Source organism: Cokeromyces recurvatus, assembly GCF_025118155.1.
Source record: "Cokeromyces recurvatus strain NRRL 2243 chromosome Unknown BX663scaffold_31, whole genome shotgun sequence".
NCBI classification, from domain to species: domain Eukaryota; kingdom Fungi; phylum Mucoromycota; class Mucoromycetes; order Mucorales; family Mucoraceae; genus Cokeromyces; species Cokeromyces recurvatus.
In genome coordinates this window covers 246,076-271,262 of record NW_026251417.1, presented here as the reverse complement: position 1 = coordinate 271,262, position 25,187 = coordinate 246,076, and the positions used below count along the sequence as shown (strand labels likewise).

The 25,187-nt window shown below is 30.3% G+C and overlaps 9 protein-coding genes across 9 annotated transcripts; 5 read left to right on the top strand and 4 right to left on the bottom strand.

The window, feature by feature from the left end:
• Nucleotides 1-59: 59 nt before the first annotated feature.
• On the bottom strand, nucleotides 60-2,026 carry BX663DRAFT_521675 (SecY subunit of pre protein translocase). Its single transcript, XM_051529274.1, has 4 exons — nucleotides 1,955-2,026; nucleotides 1,798-1,865; nucleotides 1,445-1,724; nucleotides 60-1,289 (listed from the first exon to the last, which is right to left on the bottom strand). Exons 1-4 carry the CDS (start codon nucleotides 1,959-1,961, stop codon nucleotides 208-210), a joined length of 1,437 nt encoding a protein of 478 aa, XP_051379403.1. The 5' UTR covers nucleotides 1,962-2,026; the 3' UTR covers nucleotides 60-207.
• A 392-nt stretch (nucleotides 2,027-2,418) lies between these two features.
• On the bottom strand, nucleotides 2,419-4,297 carry BX663DRAFT_521673 (uncharacterized protein). The gene is made up of 5 exons (XM_051529273.1): nucleotides 3,561-4,297; nucleotides 3,343-3,493; nucleotides 3,170-3,291; nucleotides 2,970-3,107; nucleotides 2,419-2,896 (listed from the first exon to the last, which is right to left on the bottom strand). The coding sequence occupies exons 1-5, from the start codon at nucleotides 3,882-3,884 to the stop codon at nucleotides 2,519-2,521; spliced, it is 1,113 nt and encodes a 370-aa protein (XP_051379402.1). The 5' UTR covers nucleotides 3,885-4,297; the 3' UTR covers nucleotides 2,419-2,518.
• Nucleotides 4,298-7,287: 2,990 nt separating this feature from the next.
• Nucleotides 7,288-9,736, top strand: BX663DRAFT_441506 (P-loop containing nucleoside triphosphate hydrolase protein; the record flags this gene model as incomplete). Its single annotated transcript, XM_051523457.1, has 6 exons — nucleotides 7,288-7,635; nucleotides 7,741-7,852; nucleotides 7,905-8,091; nucleotides 8,147-8,228; nucleotides 8,292-8,468; nucleotides 8,561-9,736. 6 exons carry the CDS (start codon nucleotides 7,288-7,290, stop codon nucleotides 9,734-9,736), a joined length of 2,082 nt encoding a protein of 693 aa, XP_051379401.1.
• A 60-nt stretch (nucleotides 9,737-9,796) lies between these two features.
• On the bottom strand, nucleotides 9,797-10,641 carry BX663DRAFT_521666 (30S ribosomal protein S4). Its single transcript, XM_051529272.1, has 3 exons — nucleotides 10,470-10,641; nucleotides 9,992-10,379; nucleotides 9,797-9,920 (listed from the first exon to the last, which is right to left on the bottom strand). The coding sequence occupies exons 1-3, from the start codon at nucleotides 10,601-10,603 to the stop codon at nucleotides 9,897-9,899; spliced, it is 546 nt and encodes a 181-aa protein (XP_051379400.1). The 5' UTR covers nucleotides 10,604-10,641; the 3' UTR covers nucleotides 9,797-9,896.
• A 3,886-nt stretch (nucleotides 10,642-14,527) lies between these two features.
• On the top strand, nucleotides 14,528-15,049 carry BX663DRAFT_521661 (uncharacterized protein; the record flags this gene model as incomplete). The annotated part of the gene is made up of 3 exons (XM_051529271.1): nucleotides 14,528-14,602; nucleotides 14,626-14,728; nucleotides 14,854-15,049. The coding sequence occupies exons 2-3, from the start codon at nucleotides 14,667-14,669 to the stop codon at nucleotides 15,047-15,049; spliced, it is 258 nt and encodes an 85-aa protein (XP_051379399.1). The 5' UTR covers nucleotides 14,528-14,602; nucleotides 14,626-14,666.
• BX663DRAFT_521655 (uncharacterized protein) lies at nucleotides 14,961-15,528 on the top strand. Its single transcript, XM_051529270.1, has 2 exons — nucleotides 14,961-15,369; nucleotides 15,441-15,528. Exon 1 carries the CDS (start codon nucleotides 15,099-15,101, stop codon nucleotides 15,297-15,299), a length of 201 nt encoding a protein of 66 aa, XP_051379398.1. The 5' UTR covers nucleotides 14,961-15,098; the 3' UTR covers nucleotides 15,300-15,369; nucleotides 15,441-15,528.
• Nucleotides 15,529-15,630: 102 nt separating this feature from the next.
• Nucleotides 15,631-16,350, top strand: BX663DRAFT_521654 (uncharacterized protein). Its single transcript, XM_051529269.1, has 2 exons — nucleotides 15,631-15,803; nucleotides 15,859-16,350. Exons 1-2 carry the CDS (start codon nucleotides 15,750-15,752, stop codon nucleotides 16,240-16,242), a joined length of 438 nt encoding a protein of 145 aa, XP_051379397.1. The 5' UTR covers nucleotides 15,631-15,749; the 3' UTR covers nucleotides 16,243-16,350.
• Nucleotides 16,351-18,916: 2,566 nt separating this feature from the next.
• Nucleotides 18,917-21,011, top strand: BX663DRAFT_521650 (uncharacterized protein). The gene is made up of 8 exons (XM_051529268.1): nucleotides 18,917-18,994; nucleotides 19,067-19,324; nucleotides 19,379-19,413; nucleotides 19,504-19,669; nucleotides 19,726-19,777; nucleotides 19,841-20,500; nucleotides 20,567-20,646; nucleotides 20,720-21,011. Exons 1-8 carry the CDS (start codon nucleotides 18,970-18,972, stop codon nucleotides 20,830-20,832), a joined length of 1,389 nt encoding a protein of 462 aa, XP_051379396.1. The 5' UTR covers nucleotides 18,917-18,969; the 3' UTR covers nucleotides 20,833-21,011.
• A 3,373-nt stretch (nucleotides 21,012-24,384) lies between these two features.
• Nucleotides 24,385-25,164, bottom strand: BX663DRAFT_521646 (uncharacterized protein). Its single transcript, XM_051529267.1, has one exon. The coding sequence runs from the start codon at nucleotides 25,107-25,109 to the stop codon at nucleotides 24,636-24,638; it is 474 nt and encodes a 157-aa protein (XP_051379395.1). The 5' UTR covers nucleotides 25,110-25,164; the 3' UTR covers nucleotides 24,385-24,635.
• Nucleotides 25,165-25,187: the final 23 nt, after the last annotated feature.

Sequence of the window (25,187 nt, the reverse complement as noted above, 5' to 3'; positions counted from 1 at the left end):
TATCCATCATGTTTTTTTTAAAAAAAAAAAAAAAAAAAAATAATGAAAGTCTTCTTATATTAAACGTGTAATTATTGGTTATTTTATTTATTTATTTTTTCCCTTTCATTAATATACAAATATTTATAAAGAAAATGCTACATAATAAAAGAAAAAAAAAAACCCCCTCATTTTTTATGTATCTTTCTTTTTTTTTTCTTTCTTTCGTTACTGATTAGCCATCATAGCTTCCATTGACATGTTACCTTCCATTTGTTCCTTAACAAACATTTCAAAATATTGAAAGATAATCATGACCATCATCAAGATACCAGCACCAGATCCAATAACACCAAAGATATCTGAAATTGCAGCAACAGCAGCCAAGAGTGCACCACCAAAGGAAGCAGCAGGAGGAATGACACGTTGTAATTCTTTATACATAGAGATATCACGGAAACCAGCAATTGCAAGTTGTTGATCCTTAAGTGTCTTGGCTACATCACGAGAAGAGGAACGAGAGACATCAACCCAAACTTTAGAAAGATAAGAACAAGTCAAGAGTGTGAAAGAGATATAAAGGAAAGTATGAATAGGATCTACGATAGCAGCCATTAAACTGTGAGGTGCTGATAAATAATAGGCAACACCACTGACAGCTTCAAGTTGATTAGATTCAGCCATGGGAGCCCAAACACCAAGGATGCGAATAAGAATATTCTTTCCAAAGAAGATATAAAGTGTTTGAGAAAATATAAAGATATTAGCAAACAATGCAGATTGAAGCATGATGGGCATACTAGAAGTATAAAAAAGCTTAATGGGATAAGAGGCTCGTTGACCACGCATACGGTTTGATTTGACAGGGAGCTCAATTCGGAAACCTTGAAGGTAAACGACTACACCAAAGGCAATGACAGTTGCAATTAAACTCATCATATTAGTCAAATCACTGCGATAAAATGCATCCTTGAGGGCTCGGACCTTGTTTTTGCGAGATGCTAATAAACTGAAAAGAGAAACAAGAGCTCCTTCTCTTTCTGGTCCACGAATTGTTTCAATAAATCTAAAGGACATCGTCTTCCAGAAAATGTTTTGACAAATATTGGCTGCTGTAAAAAGATTAATACCGGAACCAAGTCCATAACCCTTTTGTAATAATTCATCCATCAATAAAATTACTGTGGAAGAAAAGACGATTTGAAGAATTAAAAGTGCGCATCGAATAGAGCCAATTTCATTGGGGTTTCCATAGACACCAGTGAAAACAAACAAAGAAGCTTGACCAAAGGCAATGAAGATGGCGAACACTATAAAAATATTTATTTATTAGAACTTTCTGAAATTCACCTCCCATTTAAATTTATCATTCTATTCCACTCTATTACAATGCTTATGTAATAGTGTTTACCCTTTCTTTATATAAATACTATCCTTCTCTCTCATCATTTGTATTCATACTTACATTTTTGTGCACCACAGAATAAAGAACGATCTTCCTTCAAGCTATAATCGACACGGATAATGTTAGAAGCTGCTAAAATTTGCATAATCATACCAGAAGTAAGAATAGGAAGAACACCCAATTCACCAAGTGTGCCTCGGTTAGCTCCCATCACGATGCGAAACCAATAAAAAGGATCAGAGGATTCTGATGAAACAACCCCATAAAGTGGAAGTTGAGACATTACCAAATATACAAAAAGTGCAATGACTGTATATAATAACCTTTGGTTGAAAGGAACCTATTTATATAAAATTAATAAACTTTTGGTATTTTTTCTTTCATCATCATCATCATCATCATCTTCGTCTTACTTTGCGATCAGGTGCTTCAATTTCAGGAAGAGCAGCCATGAATGGCTTTAATACTTTAAGTACCCGGACTATAAATATCATTATTTAGTAACCATTAATTATTCCAGTCTATGTGTTGTTTTGTTTTGTTTTTTGTTTTTTTTCCTTAAACACTTACGGCCCATTTTATTTTATTTTGTTTTGTTTGTTTTTTTTTCTAGACGCGAAAAAAAAAGTAAAATAAAAATAAAAATGTCAACTCTAGAAAATTTCTATTAGTTATGAAATAAGGTTTTTTTTTATTGGATATTCTGAGTCTAAAATTTACATATTTTTGTGCAACAAAATAAAGCAAAAGAAAATATTGGAGGAGGACTTTGTTAAACCCAACATTTCATAATATCTCTCAAAGAATTGTTTCCAGAGCGCACATTATAACTCATATTCATATAAATAAGTTTTACTCTCTTCATATCATCAAAGTATACGAATATCGTCATTCTCTAACTCTGACTCCTAACCCTAAGGTAAAGGATGTAGTAGTACCGTCTTGGAAAGGGTATCTATGCTTTAAAAAAAAAAAGTTTCTCTTAAAAACGCTATAATTAGGTCTTCACTATAGAAATACTCTTCAAATGGATGTATATTTTATTTTATTTTATTTTATTTAAAACAATAGTTACTATATATTTATTTATATAGTCTATTTTATATGTACAAAAGAAGAAGATTATCTTTTTATTCATTGAATTGCTGTTGGTGTAGGCTGCTGGCGTTGTTGTTTGAGTTCATGAATTCGCTCGGGAGAGGCTTCATCATGAAGATAAAAACAATCATCTCCTTTTTGGCAAGAGCCTTGCAAGTGATAAAATGTACATAACTTTAGAGATTGCTCCAATTTATTTCTCTCTTGATCATCTATTGGCTGATGAGAAAATAAACATAAGTCTCCAGAGTTACAATAACCTTTAAAGTGGTAATATCTGCAGGGCCCTGTCATTTGATGGAGACGAGCACGTTTTTCATTATCTAAAGGACCATGAGAAAAGGGACAGCTCTCTCCATTCTTACAACTACCATCAAGGTGAAAGAATCGGCAAGGCTCCAAATTTTTCAAATCCTAAATAAATCATGAATATATATATTATTATTAATGATGAAGGGGACAATAAGAATGAATAGTAAAGACTTACATGAGAGAAAGGGCACTCAAGCCCTTTTACACAAGATCCTGTTTTAATAAAGTTACACAATACGACTGGACGAGGAGGAGGAGGAGGAGAGGGTGAAGGGATTAGTTCAATATCATGTTTAAAAGTGCACTTATCTCCCTATAATAATAATGCTGAATTAGATGACAATTTAGATAGGAATAATATATCTTCATATTTACCTCTTTACAAAGACCTCTCATAAAATGACGACACGGAACTGTTGGAACAAATTTCTTCCGTGGAGTTGACTGCTTTTTTTTCTGTTCCTGTGTTTTCTGCTGCTTAATAGGGCGACCTAAAACTTTATATATCTTTTAGACTATATTAGTATGAATATAATATTACAACTTACTCTGTGCTGCTACTTCTTCTAATGAAGGCTTTGTATTAGTTTGTTGCGAATTGTTTTTTTGTGTTATTTTGTGTCGTGTATTATTTGACTCTATATTATTTGGTTGCGCTCTATTTGGCTGTGCTTTGTTTTGTCGCGTTTTATTTGTTTTCTACAATTAGAATAGTATTATATATTAATAAAAATATAAACTTTTTTTAAGAAAAAAAAAAGCTTACAGATTGACTGTTTTTTGTTTTTTGTTGTTCAGGACCACTAGCTTTCTCATGGTATTGCAAAAGAGCATCAAAATCCAAGTCATCAACATGTTTTGGATGATCAAAATGCGCAGCAGTAGCTCTTTCATCTTTCTTTAGTTGTTTTTTTGCTTTTCTCTTGAGCTTTTTCTTTTGACTTTTTGTTAATTTTTTAGGATCATTCACAGTAATAGGTTGAGTAGGTGTAGGAAAAGGTGTTAAGTTTTTCATAGCTGAGATACTTCTTTGTTTAACATTTTCAGTAACTATTGATACAAGATTATCTATAAATGATATATCATCCATTGACTTATCAATAGGGACGCGTTTTGTTTCTTCTATATTCAACGATGGTTTATTTGGGACATTAATAGGATTAGATGTAGGTTTAACAGTAGTTACAGTGGGAATAACCGTCGTAGTAGGGATAGTGGTAGCAAGAGAAATATTGGTGACTACAGGATCAGAATCTGTAGAAGAGGCAGCAGTAGTAGTAGAAGCGGTAGTAGTAGGTGCAGTAGTAGTAGAAGCAGTAGTAGTAGGAGCAGTAGTAGTAGGAGCAGCAGTAGTAGGAGCAGTAGTAGTAAAAGCAGCAATAGTAGGAGCAGCAGTAGTAGGAGCAGTAGTAGTAAAAGCAGCAATAGTAGGAGCAGTAGTAGTAGAAGCAGTAGTAGTAGGAGCAGTAGTAGTAGAAGCAGCAGTAGTAGGAGCAGTAGTAGGAACAGATATAGTTGCAACAGTAGTTTCAAAAGGCGTAGTAGAGTTGGCAGAGGATGTACCCACAGAGTTAGGAATAGTCATAGGGACACTAGAAGAGATAGTTGTTTTTATTTTCTTTGAGGCTGAATCTTTATTCTCCGTAAGGGGTTGTTTTCTTTTTTGTAACAAATCATTTACTGGATTTTCCTCTCTTTGGTTTTCTAGTTCTGTGGAGGTAACATTATCGCGTACAGCTTTGTAGACTACTGAATTGGCGTCATTTTTAGTAGGATCAACAAAACCTATAGCAGATAAAATTTTTAAATTAGTTACGGAATTAGTAACTAGAATAAAAAATAAAATAAAATAAAATAAATAAATTAGATTAATTAGACTTTACCATTAGAAAGGGAATTTGATTCAGGAGAAGATCTAAGCTTTTTTGAAGTAGGATTATCATTTTCAGTGTCTAACTGCTTCCTCTTCTGTAAGATCTTATTATGATTAGCGATGTATTCTTCTTCCTTATCTTTTAATTCACAAGATGGAGGAGGTACATCAAAAATGCTGAGAATGGATAACTTTTTATCAGACATTTAATGAATTTTTTTTTTCTTAAAAAAAAAGTATATAATTTGTGAAGTAACTGTTGAGTAAATTTATATATGTTTTTATAAATTAACAGAAATAAGAGTACTTAATAAATTAATAAATAATTATAAAATAAAAAGTGAAGAGAGATCTTGTAATTGTATATTCTTTTTTTTCTTTTTATATACAAGAAAAAAAAAGGTTATTATTTAATTTCCGCTAATTCAGGTGTATGCATTAAACCATAGATATCCAAGGTGACTACAGAATTTTCACTTATTAAAAAATGGGATTTATCTAAGAGGCCTGCTAGCCTTTTAGATAAGCCAATAATATATTATATTTGGAGATTTTATCTGTAAATATTTGAATTCTTGTTGAGAAGAGAACAGTATTCGGTGCTGTGACGTATATTGTAAGGTGATGATGCCTCACTGAAGAATATATGTAGTCTTCCATAATTACAGAGAAAATCATAGACAATTTTGTATATGTATTTTAGATACATTTAGTACATATTGATTCAAATTCTCAAACGAAAGTTTTTGAGGACTGTGTATTTCTTTTCCAAGCTTTTTGAATATACGAATATAGATGCATAAATCAAATTGTTTTTTAAATATTTAAGCATCATGTAGACTCATGCGAATTCAAGCAACTGAACAATTAAGCATATTTATCTTTATTGGTGTAAGAAGCAGAAAAGAAAAAGAAGAAGTGGAGAAGTGCAACATAAATCTGGCTGAAAATTTAATAATTTTCGTTGAGACATAGGAAAAGAGATAAACAAATAAGAAGAGACTATGGGCACTATACTAAACAAGCTTCTTATACTTTTATTTTTTGGTTAAATTGACTAGTAAAGCAGTAATCTAACATGCTTTTCTATTTAACTGATACAAGGCTCATCTATAAGTGGAAGTTATACATGAAGACTTTTTCTTAGATACAGCGACTCACAAAAGTGTGGCATAATAATTTTTTTTTCTTAACAAAAACGCCATTTTTTTTTTATTTTAGACCACTTAATATCATTTGTGAATTAACAAAAAGGTTTACTTCTTATTTAATATCGTTTTTTTTTCAAATTCATAACTAATCTGAACAACATTTGTGCATCATTTCCATTAACACATAGATCATCACATACAATAAAATGAGACTAATTCCTTATAATAAAGAGATGGATATTTTAGCAAAACTTAATGATAAGGAGTCTTATAGAGATACTTTTAAGGCGATGGGCGCGTCAACTAGGACAATTGGCAGAATTGTCAAAGAAGATCAAATTGAGATTAATGTAAAAAAAGTAAACCAAAGAAATCAGCCCATTACTTTGAAGATTGATTGCGCGATTTTTTTATACTGATCATTTTATCATTGCAATGGACGCTTTCTGGAACTTACATGATCAAGGGTATGATATTTTTAAGGGCTATAGACTTTGTAAGAAAGATGCAATTCTTCAACAAGATAATGATCCAAAGCATACATTCAAATATACCAAAAATTGGTTCAAGAAAAATAAAATAAATGTTCTTGAATGGCCATCATAGTCACCTGATTCAAATCCAATTGAAAAACCTTTGGTTTTATTTGAAGTGCAGTGCAAGCTTGCTGCCTATGATAGACCACCAAAAAAAAACATGGATAAGTCATGGGAGCGAGTAGCTGATGTTTGGTACAATAAAGTTACAACAAAACTATGCTTAAAACACATAGAAAGCATGCCAAGACATATTGAAGCAGTAATAAAAGCTATTAAGTATTTAATATTAAAGGTACGTTGCTCATTTCATTTTCCAATAAAGTATTTGCATAAAATTTATATACATGTGACTGTTAACATGACTTTCGAAATGAAAACATTATATAATGCATACATGCTATAATTATCATCAGAAAGAGGAGTCTTCTGTCTTTCCGCTAATATGTACTATAGAGCACTTTGCTTAATAAATAGATGATTAGTTGTTGCGGATTTGCATGAATTACCTAAAATTCCGATACATTGCCACACTTTTACGAGTCACTGTATGATTAGTAATAGAAATGCAGAATTATACTTACAGATAACCATGTTAAATATGTTTACTGAAGACAGATTATTTAATAAGGCTAACATAACAAATGCCTATAAAAATAGATGTTATTTACTGAATTCGTAATAATTTTAATGTTAAATAAGAATAAATAAATTCTACACTTTATAGGGAAAAAAAATTACTGGAGCAAATGAAATTCCAGGAATCGAAAAGGGTGTGTAAAAGATTTGGTAATTTTTTTTTTTTTTTTTTTTTTTTTTTTTTTTTGTAAAATATAAAGTAATATACACAGTACATTCTGCAGTTATTGTGTATTTAGAAAAACAAAAGTATAAAAAATGCTGCCACGGCTCTCGACATCTTGTCTAAGGGCTATGGCAACTAGAAATGTCTGGCAAACTCAATTAAGATCTCATACAACATCTCCGCAAAAAACATTACAATTATTCAACAGATTGCATGCACCTAGACGTTCCCCAATTTATGCGTATTTAAATACTACCAAAAGATTAATCACAACGAATACAAAGTCGTCTACAGTGAAAAAGAATGGGATAATAAAAAAACCTGTGACAGATGCTATCAACGACACTTCTAATAATAAAAGGAATGCTACAGACTGGGCTATTATTAAGCAGCTTATGAAATATATCTGGCCAAAGAATGATATTGGAGTAAAAACTCGTGTGGTTATTGCATTATCTTTATTAGTAGGTGGCAAGGTAAATATTGATAATGAATAAAAGAAAGAAAGTTTTTTTTTTTTTTTTTTTTTTTTTTTTTTTTTTTTGATTTGTAATACAAACTTTTTTTTTTTCTTACTTCAGCTATTAAATGTTCAAGTGCCTTTTTTCTTTAAAAATGTAATTGATTCATTAAATGTAACAATACCAGAGAATGGGACTCTATGGACTGTTTGTGGTGCTGCTATTATTGGGTGTAAGTATTTCTGTTTATAGTAAATGACGAGGATGTTGATTTGATATACTAGATGGTTTGGCTCGACTGGGGTCAAGTGCTTTTCAAGAACTTCGTAATGCTGTCTTTGCTGCTGTAGCACAAAAGGCCATACGACGTGTAGCACTTAATGTATTTACACACCTTCATAAACTTGATCTAGGATTTCATTTAACTCGTCAAACAGGTGGATTGAATCGAGCTATTGATCGTGGTACAAAGTAAGTTTTAGACTTTATGTAATCAGAATGATATTAAAGCATTCTACATAAATAGAGGTATAAGCTTTATGGTAAGCTCTATGGTATTTCATGTTTTACCTACTGCTTTAGAAATTAGTATGGTTTGTGGTATTTTGGTAAGTCCATTTTTCTTTTTCTTTTTCTTTTTTTCACTCTTTGGATTGACATTTTATGTGTAGGCTTATAAATTTGGTACACCTTATGCGCTTGTAACATTTGGTACAATTGTAGCATATACTGGATATACTGTTACAACTACAGCTTGGAGAACTAAATTTAGAAAACAAGCAAATGCTGCTGATAATGTTGCTGCTTCAAAGGCAGTAGATTCTCTCATTAATTTTGAAGCTGTCAAGGTAAATTATAGCCCCCTCCCTCTCTTTTTTTTTTTCTTTTTCCATATCATCCTATAATTAGAATAGGTTCATTAATAATACAATTTTTATAGTATTTTAATAATGAGAAATTTGAAGCAGAGCAATACGACAAACCATTACAAAAATATGAAAATGCATCACTTAAAGTAGCATCAAGTTTAGCTTTATTAAATGCAGGTCAAAATGCCATCTTTAGCACATCATTAACACTGATGATGCTGCTATCAGCACATGGAGTCATGAAGGGAACAATGACTGTAGGTGATGTTGTCATGGTGAATCAACTTGTATTTCAACTTTCAATGCCATTGAACTTTTTAGGTTCAGTTTACAGAGAACTTCGTCAATCATTAATTGATATGGATACTTTGTTTAATTTAGAAAATCGTACACCTTTAGTTCAAGATGCACCTAATGCTAAGGAGTTTATCTTTAAAGGAGGAGAAATTCGCTTTGAAAATGTTCGATTTGGATATCATCCAGATCGACCTATCCTGAAAGACGTATCCTTTACAATTCCAGCAGGATGTAAAGCTGCCTTTGTTGGGCCTAGTGGCTGTGGTAAATCCACTATCTTGAGATTATTATTCCGTTTTTATGAACCACAGTCAGGTAACATCTATGTGGATGGACAGAATATCAAAGACGTCACAATGGACAGTCTTCGTAAGGCGATTGGTGTTGTTCCTCAAGACACAACCTTATTCAACAATTCTATCTATTATAATATTAATTATGGACGAATTGATGCTTCACGAGAAGAGGTCTATCAGGCTGCTAAACGTGCTCGTATTCATGATGTGATCATGTCATTACCAGACAAATATGAGTCTACAGTGGGTGAACGCGGTTTGATGTTATCAGGTGGTGAAAAGCAAAGAATTTCATTAGCTAGAACTATTCTTAAAAGGCCACGTATCTTATTCTTGGATGAAGCTACATCTGCTTTAGATACTCATACAGAACAATCTCTCTTGGCTAATTTTAGAACTATTTTGCGGGAAACAGGCATGACAAGTCTTCATATTGCACATCGTTTAAGAACAATTGCAGATGCAGATCAAATTTTTGTTCTTAATGAAGGCAAGGTAGTTGAGTCTGGACGTCATGAGGAGCTTTTGTTGATGGATGATAGTGTGTATAAGAATATGTGGACAAAGCAAGAAAGTACACTTGCTTATTTTGATGAAGTTGAAAGACATGAACAAGAGTTTAATCAAGACGATGTCGATCATGTAAAGCACTAAATATAACACTTTATTTAATATGTATGTATAGACTGAAATAAATGCATGCTTTTCTTTTTATAACTGCTTTATTAAAAAATATATATATATAATGCTGAATTTAATATGTATAAATACATATATTTATATAAAATAACTGTATTCAATGGGTAATAATAATTTACAACAGATCGTAATCGTCCAACTATAATAATTGGTTAGTTTTTTTTTCAAAATATATTTTATATACATATAATAGACATTATTTGCGCTTACCTTGTCATTGTATTTCATAATCTTTCTCTTAATCTTCGAAGTATCAACCCAAGTTACATAATCCTCCATCGTTCTAGTCACTAAAAAGGCAGGATCAGTAATCGTTTGGGGTCCAACACGAACATGACCTTGTTCAACGAATGTCACAGCCTCTTTCACTGTTTCTGCCATTTTAAGACGGCACATGACAATAGGTAAACGTCTACGACAAAAAGCGGATACTGATACTTTACGACAATCGGAGAATTTTGTAGTTGCTGTAATAATACCCATATTGTATAATTTTTCTAATAAAGCCTTTTCTTGTTGTGTACGGAAAGGATCTCGAGAATCTAAAAGTGAAATCTTATTTGCCAGTTGTCTAATACTACCCACTATTTTGTTATATCTTATTTTTTTTTTTAATGTTAGTTGTCATTGATCGATCTTTGATCTTTGATCTTTAGTTTTTTATTTTTTTTTTTTTTTGAATACTCACTTGTGATAATCCTCTCTCTGCTGAATAAAGTATTTGCGAATAACCTTCATTTCTCGCAAAGTGTCATCTTTTTTCCATTGCAAGAAGTCCACCTTCTTTAAAAGTTTTTGTTCATGGTATTTTAATTGTCTCATTTTGCACTATTTTAAATGAAGATAAAAAAAAAAAGAAAGAAAAACACCCACATTTGTAGATGAGAGTTCAATCCTGAAAATTATTTAATTTCAAAATCCGATTTACTTATTAAAGTATAACTGTCTACTATCTAAGCCACTGGATTTATGAAATTACCAAAATGAAATAATAAGGCATAAATACTTATTTTAATAAAATGATATTGCATTATCCAGGACAGATAAAAAAAAAAAAAGCTATAAATAAAATCGGATAAAAGTCGGCATAAATTGCAAACAGACAAAGGGGATAAGGGTAGTTCAAAAGGAGAGAAGACGCAAAAGGATTTACCAGTACAAGAAGAAGGATAACTAAGACATATGCAAATGTAGTGTAGTTTACTTATATTGAAGTGACATCATGAGAGAAGGAAAAATACAGATAATATATGAATAACCAACAAAAGTAGAGTTTATTTATATCTTATAATCTTAATGTGAATGCATCCGTTTTCCTCTTTGCCGTCAACTAAACGGCTTTTTTCTTATGCTTTTTCTCTTTGAAGAGACACAAAAATCTCTTTTGTATAAGCACTCAAGAGAAATAAAAAATGATAAGCATAACAGATTTTGGTAGTTTTCAAGCATATATATATATTAGACTACTCGTCTATATTCGCCCTATCCTCCTTCTATTTATTATATACAAGCTGTACTGTAAACAGAGTTATAAATGATTTTGTCTTATTCTTTGATTATCAAGTACAAAATTATCATGTTATTTCGCTATTTTCAAAGGATATAGAAATATAAGCTAATAGAAATATGAATGAAGAGTGGTGGATAAGTATAGCTTGTTTGTTTGCTTAATGATGATTGTTAGCTATTTTCATGATTCATAAATATATCTGTTGATTCACTTTCCTTTTTAACACAGTCTCTTGGTAAAGATGACTATTGCCCTCCTCTCTCCCCCCTCCTTTTTATTTCTTTCTGAAGCCATCCACCTTCTTCAAAAGTATTCAAAGTGGCCTTTCCCCTCATTTGTTTGGTTTCGTTCCTAGCAATAACTTGTATTTTGTTTCATTATTTCTAATCAGGTAACTAAATTAGACTCTGAATCAAAATCTTTTCTATTTACCTTCTTCTTCTTCTTTGAAGCCTCCCTATTAAGTTTACCGAGTCATAAATTGTCATATATATATATATACATATATATCCTTATCTCTGCGTTACAACGGATTAGATTACATTTACTTTAATGCATACATATTATTTATATCTAAAGAAAATTGTAATGAATATCTAATAGTTGTCTATAGACATTACTTGGGCTGCTTTAACTTGATAACATCATGGATTGTAGCAATCTAAAAAATATATATAAATATATGTGAATAAAGGAGTCTTAAGGAGAATTATTCTTATCATATTGTCTAAATATAACTGGATTTAAACGTCAAATATCACACAAATGTTTTGAAATAGTTCTAACAATTGTGTTTATGTTGCATATTTAAAGAGGAATAAGATTTTGTATAACTTAATAAAGTGAGATAATGATAGCTAAATCTTTACACAAGAAGAAGTATAAAGAAGATATTGGTAAGCATCTCTGATTATTAAAAATAAAATTAAGATGGATGATTCCCATGTATATATATAAATACATGTATATAAAGTAATTAAGCCCAAGAGAAACAGACAAAAAGTAGTGGCCATTATATGAATTAATTGGATAAAAGTCTTTTTTTATTTTATTTTATAATGAGCCTATTTACAGCTCTACTACTACTAACTACTACTACTAACTACTACTACTAAAATTTAAACTAGGATAATAGAAAAAAGGGAGAAAGATACAAATGCATTTAACTCTCCTGAATTGAATTCTTTAAGAATCATTTTAGTTTTCCGTCGAGCGAAGAGTTAGACGTAGCCAATTCAAAAAGAAATAATATAATTTAGAGTTACTGAGACATACAATTCTATTTCTTACAATAAATGACAACAAACCTATTCGTATGCGGCTAACGCTGATTAACAAAACAACAAGCGCAAATTGGGGGGGAGAAGAAAGTACTACTATGCACATAGTAAATATTGTTTATTGATATTTTCACAATCCGCATAATGAAAATTTATGATGAAAATCTTTAAAAAAGGTAAATAAAATTGGATGCATGTCCCCCCCCCTCTCCTATGACATCCAATTAGAATACTAAGATAACGTAAATATTCACACTAAGATAACATATCTACCAATAAAAATTAGTTTGCTGGCTGATATTTGCAAATACCATTTCCATGTTTCTTTAAAAGGAAAAAAAATTGGAGTCAATTTTTTCCAAAATGACGAACCAAGAAGAAGGCACATACTTTTTAGTAATAGAGTTTTTTGCACTTCAAATTCAGACAATGTTAGTATTTTTCTGGACGAATCAAAATTAATTTTCAGGCATTTAACTTACCTTTTTTGGAAAAAGTATAAATGGAAATTAGAGGTATGTTTAGACTTTTTCACCTACTAGACATCCAATAATGTAGTATATTCTAATTGATAATTGCCAAATAATAATTTCTGGTCCTGTACACCGAGAGACAATGGATGCAGGTGGATCTTTGAGACTGAATTTATTCGAAGAAAGCTTGAAAGCTTAGCTTGGAGGGCAAGTAGGTGTGCCTAATTTTATAATCATAAGCCAAATAATCCTTTATAAACATTTTGCTTACAACACAACTGGTGATAGCCTCAAGCGTTTGAACCATAAGCAAAGGTCGAAAAAAAAATGACAACCTTCGCTCAGCGGGATCCCACTCTCCCCCACACCACACCCACCACCAGTAATAAAATAAATGTTGTCTGTATAATCACCTCTTTTTTTTTTTTAAAAAAAAATCTTAAATAAATTGTTTTTTTTTCACTTTATTACTCTATTGAATATGTCTAATGAATATCGGTCTGGCATTATTAAAATAGAGAAAGAAACGGTTTTCAACATTCGACTAGTATTTAATGAAGGTCAGAACTTTATAAAAAATGTATATAAAAGTTTTTACTAACTGATATTACAGCAAACGCGAAGTGTACTGACTGTGAAGAAGTAGGACATTTCAATAAAAACTACTACAGGTGCAAGTTTTACAAAGAAGTAGCCGTTAATGATGGTACGGCAATTTAATATTATACTATTTATATATAATAATGATCACGTATAGTTGGAACTTTAAGCAAGAAAAGAAAGGCAAAGCAAAAGTCTGAAGCAAGCTAAACAAACAGCAAAACGACAAAAGACCACAAATGATAATGTGACCGATCTTCATTGTAAGAAATGCCGTGGTGATAATCATTCTACAGCAAGATCTCCCTTATGCCCATACAATAAAACACCTGAAGACAGCTAAGATTGTTTTATGATGTTTTCAGTTTTGGGAAACTACGATACAAAGGGTGAGTATAGATAGAGATTGTATCAAACCAGACTTATGTATTTCTTACTTTTATATTTGTAGCATTGCTGAATTAACACCAGATGGAAACAACCAGATCCTTTTTTTTTTTTTTTTTTTTTTTTTTTTTTTTTGGAAACTTGATACGTACTGATGGTTTTGTTGTGGATTTTTTTGTTTTACAAAAGATGTCAAGCCAGTTACGGTCCTTCTTTTCAACGCTTTGAGTTGACTCTTCACGACTTTACTTTACCAGAAGTAGCAAAGGATTCATCCAATTTTTGTTGACCCTGGGCGAAAGTCTGTATTCACTGCTGTGGGTGGTTTAAACGAGTCTAGGCACCCAATAATCCGCTGCAGTACTAAAGAGTATTATTATCTTACTGGTTTGACTGTTTTTTCTGCCCAGCAACAATTTTTGAAAAGTCAAAACGGAATAGAGGATATTGAATCAAGAATTCCTACAACCAAGACATCAAACCCGGAGTGTTTTTTAGACTATGTTCAATATATGTTTGACAACATAAATACTATATTCAATTTTTACAATTCCAGTACTGCAAAAAAAAAAAAAAAAAAAAAAAAAAAAAAACGCTTCCAACTTTATCAAGGGAGGCAAAAAGCGCAAGAAACTATGGTCAATATGCTTATAAACGGCGACACCAAATATAATCGAAGTAGGAGAAACAAGAAGAGGTAGAAAAAGAAGAAACAAAAGAAGAAAAGACAGAAGAGACCAAATAAGAACGATGCTATCAAGTATAAATATTTTCTACTTGATTATATTCAAACAGTTATTAATTCAATTTTTTTTACTTTAGAGAAAAACTGAACAAATGGAGGCCCATCAAATACAAAGAAGACAAGACGAAAGTTCCTCTGATAGTATTTGGAAGTGGAATGTTCAATAAGGAACACCAACAAGATCAGGACGCTCAGATGTGGGGTGATAGGTATTTTATGGCGCGCGCTGAAAAGGCGAGAAACGGCTGGATAACTTATCACAATCACAATTGACGAGTTCCGAACATCCAAAGTATGCAGTAAATGCCAAACTCTAACCTGGATGCCAGCCTCGCCTGTTACTAGATTGAGTGTGCTTACCTGTTCTTCTTGTCATACTCTTTGGCAAAGAGACATTAATGCCTCCCGAAACATGATGACAATTTCTATCAGCATTTGGCAGGGACGAGAAAGATCAACACCTTTTCAACGCACTACCACTACCAACACCACCACCACCTCACCGCCACAGTCATCGCTGTAATAAACACAGCTTACCTAGTGTATTTAGATGACCACATTCACTCAACGTTTGTTGTTTGGATGCTTTACAAGTAAGCGTCTGAAAATTATGTTTACTTTGTTTAAAAACTAATCTCACTTCTTCTTCGTTTGTCTAAAAAAGGTAAGCTAAATATCTGAAAATTAATTTTCATTTGTCCAGAAAAAGACTAACATTGTCTGAATTTAAAGTAGAAATACTGCAGATAAGCTGAAGTAAGTTAAGCGTTTTGATTGGCTAATTCATAGTAAACAGAGCATAAAAAAAAATAAAGTCGTTCATTCACTCTTTTTTTTTTTTTTTTTTTTTTTTTTTTTTTTTTTTGTAATTATTATTTTTTTTTCTTTCATCTTCTTCTTTTCATTTTCTTCTGCTATAAATATAATTATACAACACTTTCTTTTAAATGCTATTATCATAGTTGCTTATATTATGACAGATTTAAATTGGTGTACATTTTGTGATAGCGCAATTAGTCCATATTCGGTATGATTTATCATATTGGATTAATTATATAAACTAAATTCAATGCTATTTGTAGGAATCACTTTATTGCAGTGAACATTGTTTACGCTCAGATGCCCTTCGTAATCATCCTTTATTAGGTTACAAATACCCAGAATTTATTGATTTCCCTAGACCTGATAACAATACAAAAGACAGTAGTAGCCATAGCCATAGCCATAATACCACTACTATGACTTCTTGTAATGGTCTTTCAACGCCTATCTCGCCTACATTAACTGCTACAACTAGTACTAGTATATCATCATCATCTATAAATAATTATGACTTATCTTCTTCTCCACCATTTAAATATGATTTTTTATTATCAACAATGACGTCTTTACCTCCTATTACAAGTATCATTACAGCAAAACCAGATTATTATACTTTTATTAAATCAACAACTACTAAATATTGATTGATTATATACCACATTCTTTTTTATTATTATTTTTATTTTATTTTATTTTTTTCTTTTCTTTTTCTTTTTCTTTTTTTTTTTAATAAATTTCTGTGTGTAAACTTTGTACTGCCCTGAAAATTATTTTATGTTTAATTAAATTTGAACATGTCTAAATTTAGTAGGAATATTTTATATGCTTTATTTGTTAAGTCATAGTAGAAACTCATGTTTGCCAATAGGAATCTATTTAATATGTCGTAAGTCGAATACATTATATCAATTGATTTATACTATACATAAATACAATCTTGTTATTTAGATGATGTAATAGAGTAGACATAAGGGATGTGTGTGTGTGTATGAGGGGAAGGGGGGGGAGCAGAACTTATTTACTAAAATACCTTCATGTATACTACTTTTAGTCAAGTAGTTTGCTCTCTGGAATATTATCTGATATTTCTGTGTTTGTATTTAAATAAATTTCCATAAAAGTAAATTACCTCTTTAAATAATTAGATCAAATATCATGTAGCCTTAAGAAGTAATGAACAAACTATTGGTCACAAATGTAAACAAAACAAAAAAAAGGGGGGAGGAGATTAAGTGAGTAAGTGAGAGAAGGAAAGATGTACCCAGATTTCAATCTTTTTTTTTTATCTGTTATCTTTATTCTACTACTGAGACTTTTTGTACCAGTGCTTATTTAAATACTGTGTATACAGTAGCGTGTGAAAAATAGATATGCATATACACTAATAACAAAAAAAAAGGGGGGGAGAGAGGGAATTGATTTATTTTTTTATGACTTGAGAGAAAAAAAAAAGTGCTTGCTACTATAAAATATTTATTAAGAATTATTATTTTTTTTTTACATACTAATAAACATGTATATAAAAAAAAGAAAGAAAGAGATATTCTAGTACTTTACTTATCATTTATTAAGCATGTCTAGACAATGATACACAGAAAAAAAAAGGAGCAAACTACCAATAAAGTTCGTATTTACATTGCTTCCAAAAGGTAATATCTCAGGTACAAAAGGATATAGTTGTTTCAGAGAGCACGTTCTAAAAATAAGTTGTTGTGTGCTTTAAAATTAAAGAAGGGGAGGGAGGGGGGCCTTGATGGTCTTCTAATTATCTATCATATATTTATATTTCCTATTTGAAAATTTAATGTGCAATTTTTATACGAAGGTGTGTAAGGGTTTACTGTTCTGGGATTAGGGACAATCTATTTTTTTTTCTTTTTTTTTTTTTTGGAAATGATTCGTTCTCATACTCAGTATCTGGAATTAATACCTGCGTAGGGATTTTTCCTGAGCTACTGTGATGCAAATAAATATAAACTTAGAGATATAGATTTTTTTTTATTATGAAAGACATGAAAAAAAAAGAAGCATACCTATACTCATTATACTATTCATGACAGGGCTGTCCTTTTTTTTTTCTTCAATCTAACGATTATAAAATGTTAGAATACTTTTGTACAGCACAAAATCAAGTGAAAGTACTTTAATGAAAATCTCTTTCAGAGTAGTGAAAAGAAATGTCATAGATACATACTAATCAAGGAGCATAAATACACTATACTTGGTTTATATCGACACTAATTCTTCCGTTGTTATTACCAAAGAAATCGAGCAATTCAATAGTCTGAAAATCACTTAATATACTGTCTATGATTTGATACAAATTAGGTACCCACTTTCTCTTAAGCAGGCTGGGTTTCAGTAGGCAGAAAGTAATAACCAGTCAAAGATCAAGGTACAGCATATATATTGGTTCACAAATGAAGGCATATGTAGCTTCTTCTTCTTTTTCTCCCCCCTTAACAAACTGAGAATCTCAGGATGAATTTGGTATTTTATGTAAATATGAAACATACGAGTGCTTTGTTCAAGAAAGACACCGTTTCTATCATGACAATAAAGGTTGTAATCAGATCTGCTGCTATCTCTATTTTAGGATTAATTAAAAAAGAAAAAAAAATCCAATCTTAATAAAGAGAAAAGCGGGTCAGGAGTTTAGGAGAAAGAGAAATGTGTGTGTGTGGGGGGGAGTGGAACTCTTTTTACTCCAGATGAATGATACTTGCAACAGCGTTTAATGGTGCAATTTATATGTATTCTTATTGAGGTAGCGCTATGATAGTCGACATTGTCGGCTTCTGAAATGACCAACAAGATTATACAAGCAGATACATTTATTATGTGAAAATCAACAGTACTCATTTACATGATATAAAGTCCAAATTTTGGTCATTTGATTATAATCAAGTAAGCTTTATACAACAAGTATCAAAACCCGGTCACGAAAAACGAAAAAAGATCTAAATTCACCAAGAATTTCTATTGTTAAACTCTAAAGTACAATAACGGCTTCTGTTAGAATTCGATTCATGTCTTTAACAATATGCACTGCTAAGAAGCATCTCATTTTAGCCTTCTAACTATACTAAAGGTCTAATCATTATTCTATATCGTTTTTTTTTTCTTTTTTTTTTTGTTTTTGTTTTCCCGTAAAGAAAACAATAAAAAAAGTAAGACACTTTTTTCTTATTTGCTTTGTTGATGATCGGAGAAAAAAAAAAGGCTGTAATGTAAAAACAAAAAACGAAAAACGAAAAAAAAAAAAAAAAGTATAGCGTGTTAAGGATTTCCCCTATTTTCTTTTTCTTTTTTTTTTAAAAAAAAAAAACTTCCTTTTTTTTTTAAAGAATAAAAATAAAAATAAAAAAAATATGCCTAATAAGGTGCCAAATGAAGGTATTAAGCAAATAAATTAAAAATTTTATTGTACATAATTTAGTTAAACCTTACTATTAAAAAAAAAATTAGAGTTGCCTGTACTTGAACGATTATTAAATATTCGTGCAAGACTTTCAGCTGTCAAACGTGACCGCTCGAGTTATCTTAAAATGGAAGATATAATGCCTTTACGTCTTGAAACAGAAGATGAAATGAAAATCTTGAGTGATTTAAGAGGAGGTCGACTTTTAGATGAATCTCGTGAATTGAATAGAACTGACGATGTTTTAGATGAAATTTTACAAATGTTGAGTTTATGCTTTTTATCTTTGGGAAAGAAAAGAGAAAGTAAGGAAATTTTACAAATGGCAAACAAATGATTTATACTGTCTATAATATTAGGTCCTGCTGTATATTCACAAGTAGTAGCTATTAAGGTAATATATATATGTATACATATATTTATATTGATTACTTTTTTTTTTTCTTTTAAAAAAAAAGACTAATACAAACACATGAAAATACAGCATATTTTTGATCGTTTAGATGAATTTGGTGTTTATGAAGAGGAATATTTGGAGCCATATAAAGCCAAATTGGATGAAATTGAAAAAATTTTAAGTGTAGATAGTAAAAATCATGCTTTACCTGAGCCGGTTATGCAAGTATTACAGTATAAATATAGACAATGCAGTAAGTGCTTTATAATTTTATATGAAATTCTATAGATATTAACCTGCATAAAATAGGTCTTATTTATAATAATTTAATCAACACAATTCATGAAGTAGCACCTGAATTGTAAAGTAATTCATTATATAGAATTCAAAAGAAAAGAAAAGTACATTAACTTTCTTATAATAGAGTTCCGATTAGAGATAAAATGTTACGTATTAGACGACATCTTGCTTCAGTATGTTGTCGTAGTCATTATTTACCTAGCGATATAAAACCTTTACAAGAAAAGATTCGAGAAATTGATAATATGCGTATTAATGGTAAATTTATGAGTGAAGATGGCGTTTCTATTCCTGCAGGCCAAGCTGTTATTATTAACTTACTTGAGCAATTATTCTTTTGGTCACACGACCTCATCATTGCTTGTAGCGAGGACTTTTCACCTGCTCTCCAAAGTATTCGTGAACGTTTACTTGAAATCAAAAATCAACTAGAAAGATTAGAATTGACACATAAATGGACCTTACGTCAAACAGACCTGTTTACTTACCAACATCAGTTACATGATATTGTAAAAATGAGATACAGTGATAAAAATGAAGAACAGGCAGGTGATCCTAAGCTACTTGGTAAATTTTTGGATGAAAAAGGTGAAGCAGCTGAAGGACAGACACTACTTGAATTTTTACTTCATAAATGTTATCGAATGATTTTCGTACTTTTGAGTGAAAGTGTTCCAGTTTCAGAGGCTTTATCTCCTGTTTATAATCAGTTAACAACTGTTCGTCAATGTTTATTAGCTGTTAAACAAACAGGTGCCCCCTGTTCTGCCGAAGAACTCTATCCGTAAGAAGTTTTTTTTTAAAAAAAAAAAAAAAAGAAAGGAAATAAATTAACTTTTATATTTTCTAGTTATCAAATGAAATTAACAAGTATTGAAAACTTGCGTAAGGATGGAAAGTTTTATGACGATAGAGGCCATATTCCAGAAGGTAAATTTTTATATTATACTAAATATAAAATGAATGAAAGATTCATATTTTTTTCTTTTATATATATATATAGGTCAAGCTTTGTGTATTGATATACTTGAAGAATGCTATAAGCTTTTAGCGTCTTTACGTGAATATTCTGAAAGCAAAGAACAATTGACGTCTGAAGAAACTACATCCAATTAATATTGTACAATGCTATTATTATTATTTAATATAACATGTAATAACACAAATTATAAATATTGCTCTTTTTGTTAGTATATACACATATAGATATATATATTGATGGCTTGAACTTTTGAGTGAAACCCTGATTTGTGTATACAGTCAACTAAAGTTTAAGCAGAGAACTTTGATAGTTTCATTTCCTTCACAATTTGACTCACATTAATATATGTATGTATGTAGATCTTTCTTTCTTTTTTTTTTTATCTTCAGTTCTTCCACATTATAAACTTCTGAATGTACTATTATTTCATGAGCATTAAGAAAACATTTCATTTCTAAATTCTCAAACTGTATAAAAAATAATTAATAGCTATGCCGGTATAAAACAATTGTTCGAATGAGACATTGATATTATAATAAACAAACAAACAAAAAAGGGAGGGAGAGAAAAAACATAAAAAAGTTAGATATCAGTATAGAATGCATATTCAATATATAAACCCTAAAGAAATCAAATATAACATATATTTGCTCCCTATATTATTCACGTATCGTTCTCAATGTTTAGTTCAGATATAAGCTTATAATTGGCACAGCAATAGATTGCTAGCTACTCAAGTTTGGATCAACCTATTTAATTAGGCGTATTGTTTACCCAAATAAGTAGTATTTCACAGAAAGTTGCAGCTGCAAGCTTAGATTCTTTTTTTTTCCTCAACCCTCGATTAAAAGTATCCAAGTACACAATATATAATATTTAACATGGAATTTTAATAGCTCATTTACGCACTTCTTTAGGATATATGGATTTAAAGACATTGCATACTTTATTAAAATATACAAAGTATGATTCAGTTGTAGCTACTACTTTCCTACTGATCTCGGATATTTTTAAATATAAAATTATAAATAAAAGAATTGGCCTTTCGAACTATTTCTCAGTCTCATTAACTTCACTAGTCTTTTTTATAATGATATATAATAAAAGCGATATAAATAAACCATTTCTATACTATGGCATATTTAGTAGAATTTAATGTGACTAGAGTCGTATAATTAGTATCTTTTTTAGGCAGCTATCTACTCGTTGACTCTCATTTTGTTTCTCTTTATTGGCTTTCAGAATAAGGTCATTCCTTATCTTACCTACTAAACTTAAACAAACACTGAAAATATTTTAGCATCCATTTTTTTTATCTATCTTATATCTTAAAATCTTTAACTCTTATCTCCATATTAATCTTGTAATACAGAATTAGAAAATTGACCTGTAGTGGTTAGTTACAACATTAATAATCTTGAGTGGAGAATTTTGAATGTTTATACTCCTTTAGAGTAGTCCTTTTTTTTAACAATCAAATTATCCAACATATCTTTTAAAGGCTTTGGTAATATTATTAAATCTTTAGTCATACGTATGATCCTCTTGTTTTCGTAATTAATGTTGACTTTAACAACCTCATAGTATAGCTGTCTACTATCACGATGGTCTATATTGCTATTTTTAATTAGAATATTACAACTAAAATCCGTTTTGTTTTTATTCTTATTGGTGTTACTAATTTATTTAATAATCCTGTTTGCTAGTCTTTACACCAACTTATAAAGATGATAATCAATGCAGTACATAAACAACTACAAAGCTCATTTAGTTAGTATTGAATCTTCTTCTACAAGTCGTTATTACATAAAAGTTTTTTTTTTCATTTATAATTAATAATAAAAAAGGGGTAATGATCCAATTAGCCAGTAGCTTTCTTTTATATAATAATAAAAAAAAGACTACTGTTTCCAGAAGCAACCAATCGTGGAGGTTGATCATTATGTGCTTCCTTTCACAGTTTTATTTAACGAGAGACGTGAAAACACCAGATGAAAGATACTCTCGGGATTGAATATTTTAAGTGACCAATACATCCAAATAACTTCACTGGGGGATTTATTATTTAGAGTGACCATTATCCGGAGAATATCACTGACGATTTATTGTTTATAGTGACCAATATCCTCAGAATATCACTTTCACAAAGGAAAAGAAAAAAAGAAAAAGAAAAAAATCTATTTTTCTTCCCCTATTTATATTTTTTTTTCCATATAAACAAAAGGTTTCTAATAGGCACAGTGCTTTATTGTGGCTTATTGTTTTCTATTAATGGACATTTAACGATATGACTCTGTTTACCTTTGTTACACTTTAGATGTAGATCATCATACATATTAAATTCCAAGTTTCCCCCCTTTTTTTTTATTCTGTTGCTGCTTATATAAATTCTTTCTATTTATAGACTTTAGTATAATTCCATTATTATACAGTATACAATCAATACAACTCTAAACATTTCCACTTATGCTATATATTACAATAAAAGAGAATATAGGCACTGTATGTATGTATATGTCTCTTTATATAAGGATATGAATAACAGCAGCATACGCCAAAATAAAAGAGCTATTATGTAATGGATATTATAAATCTATAACAAATGAAAGAAACATTCAGAAGTTCAAAAGAATAATACATGTATAATGATTTCAGCTTTATAAATATGTATATGAATATACAGATTACTAGGTTTATATATGCGTATTAAATGCTACTCAAATGTTACATGATTATTACTCTTATTAGTAATTACAACAAAACATTATACGTTTGTTCTTTTATTAGATTAAATATTATGATGATTAATAACAGCCTTAATCATCATAACTCGTAATAGAACAGGTGGTTCAATATTTGCCACTACCTTTTAAACTTAGTTCCTGAAAAAGTCATTAAGAAATATGCTGTACATTTTTTATTTTTACTCCTCTATCCTATCGTCTTTCCCACATCCTAGGGCCTTTTTGTTTTAGTTTATTTTGTTTTCCCTTTTTATTTTTTAATGTAAGATTATCTTATGTTCATATAAAGCTGTAGGGTATTTTAATAAAAATTTATTATATACATGTATTTAACATCTAGTCAAGTCAAATCAATTAGGCCATAAGGGGCAGTATTTATTTCTGCATATAAATAAATTATACATTTCTATACTGCACTTGGTTGAACATTTGATCTATGTATTACAGATATTTTTCATACTTGCTAACGATATATACATCCCCCCCCGAAAGTTACTAATAAATTTAATATTTTAACAAGATGCGTTCAAAGCACTTATCTAATGAGTTGATATACTTTCAAATGTGTAGTACTGTTTACTCATGTTCTAGACTTTCAAAATCAAAATTACATATAAGAATATAAACTAAAGGAAGACTATAATGGCTTATAATCCTGGGCTCCCTCTAACAGGATGACTTTTTGCTCCTATTGAATGCAATATAGAAGCTATAAAGAATATAACAAGTATTCAACTAATATTTGATCATTTGAATAGATTACAAGCAAGCCGTACATATAGGAGACGCATATATAAATATATATATAAGTCTTGAAAGACTATATAAAACCAAGATGCCGCAATTATAGAATAGATCTCAAGTATAAAGTAATTCATCATAACCATGCTTCACTTATAGTAGGAGACTTTACTTTATTCCTTCATATAGACTTGGTTATTTATTTTATAGTCAATATACTGCATTCAATCTTTAAATTTTTTTTTTATTATTTAATATCTTGTGTTATATATTAATCAAATAATACATTATTACTTTGTCATCTGGCTACCAATTTATTTTACGATTTTACAAACTAGAACCAAAGCAATTTACTAAAATAGGAATGTACATATAAATACATGTTTCTACAATTCGTGATCGTTTTTATGTAGCTCACGTGAAGTATTACAAAAAAAAATGATATGCTTCTGCTATGATAATAGTCTATTATTACATGTAAAATTAGGTGGAGGTTGTAATAGTATTCGATTAATAGCAGGATCATCTATTAAATCATCTTCTTTTATAATAGCTTCAAATTCATTAAGCTCATGAGGCTGCATCACTCTTGACAAACGATACTTTATTCCCAGATAACTCAAATAGTTTGCTTTTGGAAATACACGTACTTTTTTCACTCTAGGAAATAAGCCATCTTCAATATCCACAAAGGTTCCACCTAATCCTAACGTTTGTTCAAGTTTATATTGATTTATGCTTGCGAAGGGAACCCACTTTGAATGAATGAAAACTAACCAAGTGAAATGACTATTGATAGTTGCTTTTATCGGTATTAGTTGTTGTACATTACTAGCGTTCTTGTAGCTTTGCTGCTGGAATAAAGCATATTCAAGTTGATAAGGATGATTACGAATGTTTTTATGTATTGGCATATTTTTTTTCATTACTGAAAAAAAAAAAAGAAAGTAAAAGAAAAAGTAAGAGAAAAACAAAAAAAAAGGGCTACAACATTTATATGAAAG

Bases quoted from the DNA above. Each gene is read 5' to 3' on its own strand.
- BX663DRAFT_521650 (XM_051529268.1), top strand. From the start codon at position 18,970: ATGCCTAATAAGGTGCCAAATGAAG. The intron at 19,778-19,840 runs GTAAAGTAATTC...TTCTTATAATAG, and splicing joins CATGAAGTAGCACCTGAATT to AGTTCCGATTAGAGATAAAA. The intron at 20,647-20,719 runs GTAAATTTTTAT...ATATATATATAG, and splicing joins TAGAGGCCATATTCCAGAAG to GTCAAGCTTTGTGTATTGAT.
- BX663DRAFT_521654 (XM_051529269.1), top strand. From the start codon at position 15,750: ATGACAGATTTAAATTGGTGTACATTTTGTGATAGCGCAATTAGTCCA. The intron at 15,804-15,858 runs GTATGATTTATC...TGCTATTTGTAG, and splicing joins GCGCAATTAGTCCATATTCG to GAATCACTTTATTGCAGTGA.
- BX663DRAFT_521666 (XM_051529272.1), bottom strand. From the start codon at position 10,603: ATGAGACAATTAAAATACCATGAACAAAAACTTTTAAAGAAGGTGGAC. The intron at 10,380-10,469 runs GTGAGTATTCAA...AAAAAAAATAAG, and splicing joins CAGAGAGAGGATTATCACAA to ATATAACAAAATAGTGGGTA. The intron at 9,921-9,991 runs GTAAGCGCAAAT...CAATTATTATAG, and splicing joins TTATGAAATACAATGACAAG to TTGGACGATTACGATCTGTT.
- BX663DRAFT_521675 (XM_051529274.1), bottom strand. The intron at 1,725-1,797 runs GTAAGACGAAGA...TTATATAAATAG, and splicing joins TTGAAGCACCTGATCGCAAA to GTTCCTTTCAACCAAAGGTT. The intron at 1,290-1,444 runs GTAAGTATGAAT...ATATTTTTATAG, and splicing joins ATTCTGTGGTGCACAAAAAT to TGTTCGCCATCTTCATTGCC.
- BX663DRAFT_521655 (XM_051529270.1), top strand. From the start codon at position 15,099: ATGCCAGCCTCGCCTGTTACTAGATTGAGTGTGCTTACCTGTTCTTCT.
- BX663DRAFT_521673 (XM_051529273.1), bottom strand. From the start codon at position 3,884: ATGGATGATATATCATTTATAGATAATCTTGTATCAATAGTTACTGAA. The intron at 3,494-3,560 runs GTAAGCTTTTTT...TTCTAATTGTAG, and splicing joins AAACAAAAAACAGTCAATCT to AAAACAAATAAAACGCGACA. The intron at 2,897-2,969 runs GTAAGTCTTTAC...TGATTTATTTAG, and splicing joins TTGAGTGCCCTTTCTCTCAT to GATTTGAAAAATTTGGAGCC.
- BX663DRAFT_521646 (XM_051529267.1), bottom strand. From the start codon at position 25,109: ATGAAAAAAAATATGCCAATACATAAAAACATTCGTAATCATCCTTAT.